The 10,221-nt window shown below is 40.7% G+C and overlaps 1 protein-coding gene across 1 annotated transcript; it reads left to right on the top strand.

The window, feature by feature from the left end:
* Nucleotides 1–2,575: 2,575 nt before the first annotated feature.
* Nucleotides 2,576–8,623, top strand: LOC139341463 (carbohydrate sulfotransferase 15-like). The gene is made up of 7 exons (XM_070978008.1): nucleotides 2,576–2,917; nucleotides 3,233–3,557; nucleotides 4,996–5,139; nucleotides 6,013–6,172; nucleotides 6,387–6,543; nucleotides 8,119–8,266; nucleotides 8,433–8,623. The coding sequence occupies exons 1-7, from the start codon at nucleotides 2,576–2,578 to the stop codon at nucleotides 8,621–8,623; spliced, it is 1,467 nt and encodes a 488-aa protein (XP_070834109.1).
* Nucleotides 8,624–10,221: the final 1,598 nt, after the last annotated feature.

The following is a 10,221-nucleotide window of genomic DNA, read 5'->3' as shown; positions in this document are numbered from 1 at the left end:
CGGATGTTCAACGACAGATACTTTGCTCATGCTCCTTCTTCCAATGGCCCAAATGCTACTCTCTGACAAACCTTCCCAGGAGGGGTAGTATAGGGGTGACATTCATGGCGATGAGATAACTAGGAGTGGTTCCAAGCTATGTGGATCAATCAGGTTGTCAGTTGTGAGAGGGTGGCTGTTTGAGCAGTTGCGTTTATACAAATAAGACCTCAGGGGAGCATCATTGAGTCTACAGGGCAGAGTGAGAGTGTAGAGCTGACAAAATTTTTACAGGCCTTGTTCGTCATTCCCACAGTCTACAAGCAGAACTTGTATTAGGAGTGGTCAAGACAAAACTGCATTATTCCAGTAGAGCTGCATTCAGAAGATTTTTGGCACCAACAAAATTGCTACCTTGGCTGCATTTCATTTGTCTGAGTGAGCCTCCCAGTGCAATTAAGCAACACATACCATTGATGACATATGTTCGCATGACATGAAAGCAACAGCATGTACAGAGCAATTACACATTGACAGACTGTTGAACAAACCTGTTTTGAGGCTGAACTTACAACGATGCTCCACCCTAAATAACTTTTAACACTGTGAGACTCATCCTCTCTGTCTCGTATCACTTGTCTTGGTGCTTAAGCTCTCGAACTGTTCGTTTCACTGGACAAATGTCAACTTGCAGTTCATGATTTTCATCACAACCGTTTAATAATTCCAGGGCCTTCACATGAAGCTTATAGTGAGCAGGTAAGTCCTTCAGCGTCTTCAGATTGTATTATATGTGTGTGTGTCTGACATTTCTCTAACTGATACTGTGATCACTTTGGATCACCTTTTTTTTTTTTTCATAATGTTGATTCTGGCCAGAGCTGTACATCTGCAGACAGCATGTAGCATTTTGTCCCTTGTTCTTAGCAAAATGACCAAGATGCATCCCACTTGTTAACCTGCCATCGTCCCTCTCCACGCTCTAGTAGCAGAGTGAGTGCAGGGATACTTGGGTTGATAGTTGAATAAGTCTTGTTGACTTATTGAACCTTTCTGAGGTTTGTACATGTCAGAATCTACGGCCCTGACCATGGATCTGAAATATCAGTGGCCAAACTGAAGCCCCAAATTTTCCAGACATTACCTGAAGCAGCTGTACGTGTGAACAGAAATGTCTTTAAAGAGACTTTACCCTGCCAGCTCCTGAGTCCAAAATCTGTGAACTGATAGAGCACAAAGTGTGACGAGAGCAGGTCATTGTCCAGAGAATTCACAGTGTGTGAGTGGGCATGTTAATGATGTTGTACAGTGTTGCTGTTTTGTCCTTTCTGCTTGGACTGTATAATGCTTTGCACTCTTCAGTTGAAAATAATGCGAATACAAATACATGCAGTATTGATATCAACTTACATGTCATGTAATCACATGTGGGTTGGATCACATTAATGGTATGACATGAAAATGAATTAACTTGTTCAGTCATTCATTGATCATCTATTACATGAATGTGAGTGAATGAAAGACCATCAGTACCATAAGCTTACTCACAGTTATTTAAAATGCATTATTGATTTCAAAATGTACAGAGGAGTTTTTGTCTAAACAAAATAATCTCGTGCAAAGTCAACATTTTGAGATGGCGATGAAGATGAAAGTGTCTAAAATGGGGGGAAAAAATCATCTTGTGCAAGCACAGCTGTGCTCTCTAAATTCCATGCCAACCTGCCCATTTAATTTGGCCTGACAGTGACACCATCAATATCGAAGAAATCAATCATGAAAAGAAATAGTCGTGTGTGTGCATATGAGAAGACTGGTGTGTGTGGGGGATGGTAATGTCAGTCTGTTCCTGTTTAGACCCTGTCTGTATGTGTTTTCACATCACAGCTAGAATGGGCTTTCCACATCAGCAAACACCATAAAAAATAACATTTCAAATGGAAATACAGTATATAACATAAAGTTAAGCAATCAGGATTAGTGTCAGACGCAGCACCGTTTCTTCATAACTTTAGCGAACAATTAACGACTGTAGATGTCAGAGCAGCATTTAGCCGTGTCATCAGGACTTTCAAGTGACCATCTCTGTCTACTGATATTTCATTATTTCATTTCAATAACTATTTTTCTGACCTCAGTAAAGCTTGTCTCTACATGTGCTATACAGGTAGCTCTCATCATAAAGCAAGGGATCTCCATCCAGCAGATGTTTTAGAGGTGACTAGTGGTATAGAAGGGGGTCTAGGCTGAAATTCGCATACTACCACCCCAGAGAGGCTCCCTCAAATGCTCTAACATTAATGTTCATACCACCTTACTTGGAAGGAAACTACACTGCTGCACATTTGGTGAAAGGAAAACTGAAGTCACATAAAAAAGCCGTCTGCCATGTTTTATCAAGTGTGTTTTTGATTTACAGGAGGCCCAGCTGAAGATGGGGGAATGTGTAAGAAATTAAGACAAATGATGACCTGCGTATTAAAAACAAAGATGAGTAGACACATCAAGACACACAACCTCCTGTAAAAGAAGCTTTGAAAGAATCATTTAACTGCTCCTCTTTATACATGCTTTTATGTCTTTTGGAAAACAAAAAATGTCTGAAACACTGAATATGAAGTTGGTTCCCGTGTCGTCACTGACTAACCTGAGGAGGTTTTCAAAAGTGAAAGTGGTGAGCTTCCTGATGGTCTTGACAGTGACGTTCCTCATCATGGTTTCCTACAACCTGATGTGGGACAAGAAAAGACCTTTGTTCAACACCTCAACTACTCAAACAAGACACAGGGTTGTCTTGTCAAGCAGAGCAGCAGCTGAAGTTTCCTTGAAGAAGAATTTAATAGACATGAAACAGCTGGTGAAGATCATTCACTCAAAATTGGAATACACGCCCAGGAAGGTGCCTGATGAAAAGGAAGTCATTGAAATGGACCCGCATGTACGTAAGTCTGTGGAAATATGGTCAAACTAAATTTTGCTGTTCATCACAAGACCAAAAAAAAAAAAAAAAGCAAGAAAATGATAATTTGGTCAGAGACTGACAAATACACCTCCTGACAGCCCTGCAGTTAAATACTTGTTTGGTGAAGAGGTGATGACTTTTAGAGCCAGAGATGGATGGATGGATGGATGGATGGATGGATGGATGGATGGATGGATGGATGGATGGATGGATGGATGGATGGATGGATTTTACAGTATTTCTGTTGTTTTGTCCAGGCTCTGTCTTGTCTAATATCCTTCCTCAATACAGTTGTTCTCTGCAATTCCTCGCCATTTCCTGCCTGGTGTCAAGAGCCCTTGCTGGTATGAGGAGATCTCCAGTGAACACAGCACTGATCCATACAAGAACAACCGCCATTGTGGTTCTAACAGGAAAACTTTGTTGAGGTCCAACTTCCAAAAACACTTACAACACAGAGACGGCAAACTGTTTCGTTTGCGTTGCTTGCCGTACTTCTACATAGTTGGCCTACCCAAATGTGGCACAACTGACTTGTACTCCAGGCTGCGACAGCACCCAGAGGTCCAGTACAGCATAATAAAGGAATCACAGTGGTGGAACAGGAGACGCTTTGGTAAGTCATCAGGATTTCTGTGTTTTGAAAGGTTTTGATGAAATGTTTGTGGAAGCGTGCTGATGGCTTGAAAAATAGTTAGAACTAGTTATAACAGGACCTAAGTAAATTAGTACTATTTTGTATTGTAAACCAAAAAAAGAATAGAGTCCTCAGTTTGAACCTATTACCTCAGAGCTCACTGAAATCCACCCTAACTTACTTGCTCTGATTAACAAAATAGTAATTTAACAGTCATAGACAATCATCACATTTTGGGCGGGGAAGTGAGATATTAGTGCAGTATCTTCTAGATAATGGATTTCTTGCCTTCTCCCATTTAAACTCGTCTTAGGTTTTATAAATGTGAAATCTGCAGACAGAGCTGATCTTTTAAACTCGATCTTTCTCTGTCGACCTTCCACTGATTTTATTGTTGTGACCATATTTAGTTCAGATTTTGTTCTGTTAAGATACTCTTTCAATGCACCTTTAAATAGAAATCATGTTTTCTTTTGCGACACACACACAACACTTAACTAAATGAATTTGCAACTTGAAACTTAGAAACAGGGGCGGCACGGTGGAGCAGCAAGAAGGTCGCTGGTTCGATCCCCGGGTTGGGCAGGGCCTTTCTGTGTGAAGTTTGCATGTTCTTCCCGTGCATGTGTGGGTTCTCTCCGGGCACTACGGCTACCTCCCACAGACCAAAAACATGCTCATTAGGTTGATTGGTGACTCTAAATTGTCCTTAGGTGTGAGTGTGAGCGTGAATGTTGTCTGTCTGTATATGTTGCCCTGCGATCGACTAGCGACTGGTTCAGCGTGTACCCCGCCCTCTGCCCAATGACAGCTGGGATAGGCTCCAGCCCCCCCACAACCCCGAAAAGGGATAGTTGGGTATAGACAATAAATGGATGGATGGAAACTTAGAAACAATACAGTCCTGAGTTTAGGAACCTATTATCCCTATACTGACTTCTAAGCTTAGTGAAATCCATCCCAATTTACTTCTTTTACATGTTTTCTTTAACAAATATATTTGCAACATGAAACTCTGACTCAGAATTCACCATCATAATCAAATAAAAGATAAATTGCTCATCTACAAGCTAGAAAACTACCTACCACTGCTGACTATAACTAAAGATGTCCTGCAGCTGCTTCATAATAAAATGCTCCTTTTATTCTCTTCACTGGAGAGCTTTTACTGGGAGCCACTTGCATGAAGTGTTGTGTATTAACAAGACATATAAATGCAAAAAAGAAAAAAAAAAGAAAAAAAAATGAAATGTGTTGTTTAACTGTTGTACTGTTTCTGTTGAAGTACTTTGCAAAATTTGGTCAAATTCTTTCAATGTGCAGGTAGACTTGACCAATCCATGAAATTAACTTTGTGGTGAAGAAGAGTATAAAAGAGTATATCTTGAGTGTTATTTTGGTGTACCTTGTGGTGCAGGTTATGTCCTTATCGAAGATGGCTTCAAAGGAATTGTTCCTGTGAAAGATTACCTGGATCTGTTTGATTTGACAGCCCAACACATCCAAGAAGAAATAAGTAGAAATTCATCTGGAGACCACCACATAACCCAGTTCGTAGCAGGTGAACACACGTGAAAGTGTTTGTGTGTGGGGATGGGTATGATTTGGTATTGTTAGTGTCAAAAGATTCAAATTACAGCTCTTTCACTCATTTTCTCAGGGTGTCTGTGAATCTAAATGAGGTTATTAAAGATAGGATATTAAAGAAATTGCATTTTGGAATGAAGTGGTATTGAACTTTTAAAGGCAACACACTAACTTAGGTTTGTAGATTTTATTCTGGCAAAATGATAGAAGACGAAGAAGATATGAGAAGAATAAGAATTGTGAAAAAAGGTTTTGGGTTTTAATGAGTAGTTCAAAGAATGTGCAACAGACAAATCCAAATGACTCACACAAGAACTAGAGACATGACTGAGAAGGAATAGGCCGGAAGAGAGTCCAAATCCAGTAAACACAGAAAATAAGACTCAGGAAGGCAGGTAAGCAGACAGGAAAAAGGTATCAAAAATACTTAAGTGATTCCCAAGAGGGCCTTGGTCATTACTATGTCGATGACCAAATGTTTCGACGAACACTGTGTGGAAAGAAGTGATTATATCTGCATGTGCAGTGAAACATACACATACAACAGGCAGGAAACAGACAAACAAAGCCAGTGTGTGATTTATCTGTTCTGGGCAACTGTAGAAACATGGTGGTACAACAGGGCAGAGTCCATTGAAGAGGACCTGCTGCCTGTAAATTTAAAATGTCTCATTCTTATGTATTAAAACACAACCATTCTTATTTTTAGGTAATTTTACACTAATGACAAATAACTTGAATATAACATTGCATTTCTACCAACTGATCCCACGAAATCCTACACACTGGACCTTTAGAGGAACTGTTGTTACACAAGATGACACTGAGATGATCAATGTCTTGACAGTTGAAGCCAGTCCATCCGTCATGTGGAACAACATAGCCTGGAGCTATGTTCACAGAAAGGACAGAAAGGAGACAGAGCCCGGTTTTTTGACCCAGGACTTCATCCACACACTCCAGCCCGGTGCCAAAATCATTATGATCCTTCGAGATCCAGTAGAGAGGTACTGTGGAGAAATCCATCCACCAATCAGCCTGTGCAGACATAGATTCTAGTTTCTGTGGTGAAACAGTTTGCTTCGATTTAAAGGGGTTTCCCTGTTATTTCTAATTGTTGCAGGGCATATTTGTTTTAAATCACAACTTCTATTGTACATCCAGCAAAATGTCCTTCTATGGTTCCAACTGACTTACACCTCTGTCTCTCTCTGTTCCCAGGCTTTATTCTCACTATCTGTACTCCAGGCATGGAAAAGAATCAGTCAAAGGCTTCCACCAGGAGGTCATGAAGTCTGTACAGCTGTTTCAGTCCTGTCTGTCTGAGCAGTCAATCCGTGCATGCGCCTACAACGGCAGCCTCTACAACGCCATGCCGGTTAGATGAAATGGTGTTCTCACTTTTAACTTCCTGAATATCAGTTTCAGCATGCACTCTATCAGGCAGCGCCCCCACAGGAGTAAGCTGAGTTATGAGCTCTGTCGGTTGTTGCCTCTAATCACAACATGTAGGTGACAGCACTGTTATCCTGGGAGATTTACGGCAGTAAAAAGTGACCAATCAGATCTCTCAAATCTCACAAGAGATGGGGATGAGATGGAGATGAGGGCTTTCACAATATGTTAAAGGTGATGCCACTTGCTTGGGAATCACATAGTGATTAGTACAGCATTTAGTTTCAGCGGGGGGCATTGTGGTGTACTGTGGAGCCCTCCTGAGGCCTCATAGTGTCAGTGCATCTGGATTGAATCGATGTCACAGTAAATTAAATCATAATTCACTGTGACTTCAGGAACTGAAGGTATACAATGCAAGATTTCCCTAAAACAATGTAGATACACAAAAGTAATCCTTCTCAATCATCACTTATGACCGACTAGAAGCGTGCGGCAGTCTATCTATCCTCTGCCTGTATTTCGTTATTTTGTTCTTACTTTGCTGTTGTCGGGTCATCTTTTGGCTGCAACCTTTGGGCAGTGAGTTTGTAGCCCCCAGGCAATAACAGCATGCAGGTGAGGTCAGGGTAGTGAGCAGGGTGACGCTAGTAGGCATTGTGATTACATTATTATTATGCCACATAAGTTGATAAGATATCTGCAAGATACCTCCTCACTCATATTCCGGCAGGCAGTCAGGTACAGGCTCTTGAGTAGGTATGGGATGCTGCAGGCGCTTCACTGGGCTGTGGCAGCTGCAGTTAGGGGTGTGCAGAAGGGGGTGTGTACTTCTGGTGGTGGTGAGCTGGAGGGGAGGGGTTTCTGTCTATGTCAGTCCTGATGTTCTTGCACTTGTTCACTGCACACTGTTAAAATGTTTTCATTGATTGATTCACTCGCGCTTTCGACAACTTTATTAGTCTCGTCAGAGCTGTTGTGTAGTTGTTGCTTTGAAAGCAACACAGCACTGTTGTATACGTGTAACAGTGTCTGTTGTTGCGATTAAGTAACTTCAAAGTGCAAAAATGGGAAAAGGATGGTTAAAGACTGAAGCTTGTTTATAGAACAAAACCAACAATGTGTAAGAGTATTTGCTTTGAATTCTTCCCTTCCCTTCTTCCAGCTTCCCTGCCAGTGGCACTCAGCTCAAATGATTGAAAAAGGAGTATGAAATTATAGAACAAATAAATCATTTCTGAAATAAGCTGCTTACTGCAGACTCAAAATAAACTACAGTGACCAAGTTTATCATAATAAAGGAACATGTCACCCAGTGCAGCAGTGTGGCTCAACAGAATGTTAGTCGTTGTTTGACAACAGCGGGGCTTCATAGCAGAGAGGTATAAGTTGCAGTATGTCAGACAATCCTTGTCAGTGCAGTCGGTTCAATTTTTTTTTTCTTCAATTAACAGTATAGACTGAAAGTTCACTTTTGAACTTGAAAACAGCTGCTGACATATAACAATCTCACTGCAGCACACGAATGATGTTGACTTAATTTGATTCTCCTTCACAGTTGAAGCTTAATATAGGCTTGTACGTCGTCTTCTTACTGGACTGGCTCACAGTTTTCCATCGGGACCAGATTCTAGTTCTTCGACTGGAGGACTACTCAGCCGACCTGAGAGCAACATTACAGAAAGCTTTTGATTTTCTGGGTCTGAGTATGTATTCAAAAAGCTACAGTAACATGCTATTTTGAAGTTACAATGTTTTAATGGATAAACCAGCCTGCATCTTCATGGCTGTGTCCTGTATTTAGCTGATTGTTTCTGCCTCAAGTCTTCACTTTTGAATTGACAAAAACTCCTACCTCCATCCTCCCTGCAGGTCCTCTGTCAGTGAAACTGGAGGAAGAAGTGATGAAAAAGCGTGTGGCAAATAAGCGTGGGATGCAGGACAGGGAAATCGGTCCTATGCTTCCAGCCACCAGAGACCTCCTCAGGGAATTTCACCGGCCCTTCAACCGTAAACTGGCCAGTTTGTTGGACAACAACGCCTTCCTCTGGAACTACCCCTAAAGGGGTATGAGTTTGGACAAAACGTGAATGAACACATGAAACCCTTAAAATTCATCCTTACATTCCCATAAATTCATTAATCCACACATTTGTATGACGTTTTCACAATATTATTGCTGAGAAGGCTGTGGTGAATATCATGTGGTAATAATGCAAATAATGTACTCGTGAAAGAGGTACATATTATCATTACAGCACTCGTTTGTGCACAAAGTGGATGTGGGGAAAGTCATCAAGGAATTTTGACAGCTGAGATATTTAAATACTAACAGTTGAAGTGTTAAAACCTGTCCAACCTCACTGACCCAGCAGTGGGTCAGTCAGTGCAAACTCATTGTGCAAATTGTTTGAACTTAAATACTAGGGAAGATCTCAAGAAAGGACCGAAAGGATTCATTCATCATCAGTTGATCACTTGAGTCATTAATCAAGCAAACCGTCTGTGTTTCCACTTTCTCCAATGTGAGCGTTTGCTGCTTTTCTATGTTTTATATAACTGTAAATTTAAAATCTTTGGGTTTTGAATGGTTGGTCATACTATATATGCAGTTTGAAGATGTTGCTTTGGGTTGTGGGTGATTATGATTTTGGCATGTTTTTCTGACATTTGATTGGCTAGACAAATGATTACCTGGGAAAAGAACAACAGATAAATTGACAATGTAAATAAATGTGAGTTCTACTGTCCAAAAGATACCAAAAATGTCTTGCTGAATTCTGAGGAAATGTGCCTTAAATAATGCATGTGAATGTAAAGTGCAGCGATACAAAACATGCAGTCTTATATATATACACTGGAGATCAAAATTAAAGAACAATTTATGAACACTTGATTTTTTCAGAAATAATGTATTCTTCATTGCTCAACATTTGAAGGATTTTTTTTTTTTGTGGCTATATCATGCTAATAGAGCAGTGTTTTACAAAATAACCCAGGCACTTCAACAAAAAGCATGTATTTTGCAGAAAACACAATGATCAAAATTAGAGAACAGCAATGACTGTAGCACGGAGAAAAATTACAACTAAATTATCTTAAGGTCACAACAGTCAACAATTAGTAGGAAGTGTACAGGCCGTTGTTTCGAATGACTTCAGCACATCTACGGCCACAGGTCATCACTAGTCTCTCACACTGCTCCGGTGTGATTTTGGTCCACTCTTCTTCAAGTCTCTTCCACAGTTAGGTGACTGTAGTGGGTTTCTTGGCCATAACTTTGTCACCAAGGATTTTCCAGAGGTTTTCTATTGGGTTTAGATCAGGACTCTGGGCTGACCATTTCATTATTTCAATGTTTTCAGTTTCAAGGAACTGCTTTACCCGTTTTGCTGTCTGACAGGGGGCATTGTCCTGCATGAAAATTGTTGGCTGATTGGGTGATGAATGCAGGGGAGGAACAACACGTTGTCGAAGAAGGTTCTGATAAACATTTGCATTCACTCTGCCATGTAGCTGTATAAGAGGCCCAACTCCTGCTGCAGAAAACATTCCCCAAACCATGACACTTCCTCCTCCACCTTTCACTGACTTCTTTACACACTTTGGGTATAGTCTTTCCCCAGTTTGACGACGAACATAATGTTTCCCATTGGACCCA

The sequence above is a fragment of the Chaetodon trifascialis genome, chromosome 13 (genome assembly GCF_039877785.1).
Source record: "Chaetodon trifascialis isolate fChaTrf1 chromosome 13, fChaTrf1.hap1, whole genome shotgun sequence".
Lineage (NCBI taxonomy): Eukaryota > Metazoa > Chordata > Actinopteri > Chaetodontiformes > Chaetodontidae > Chaetodon > Chaetodon trifascialis.
The sequence above is the reverse complement of the archived record's forward strand: the minus strand, read 5'-3'. Positions and strand labels throughout refer to the sequence as shown.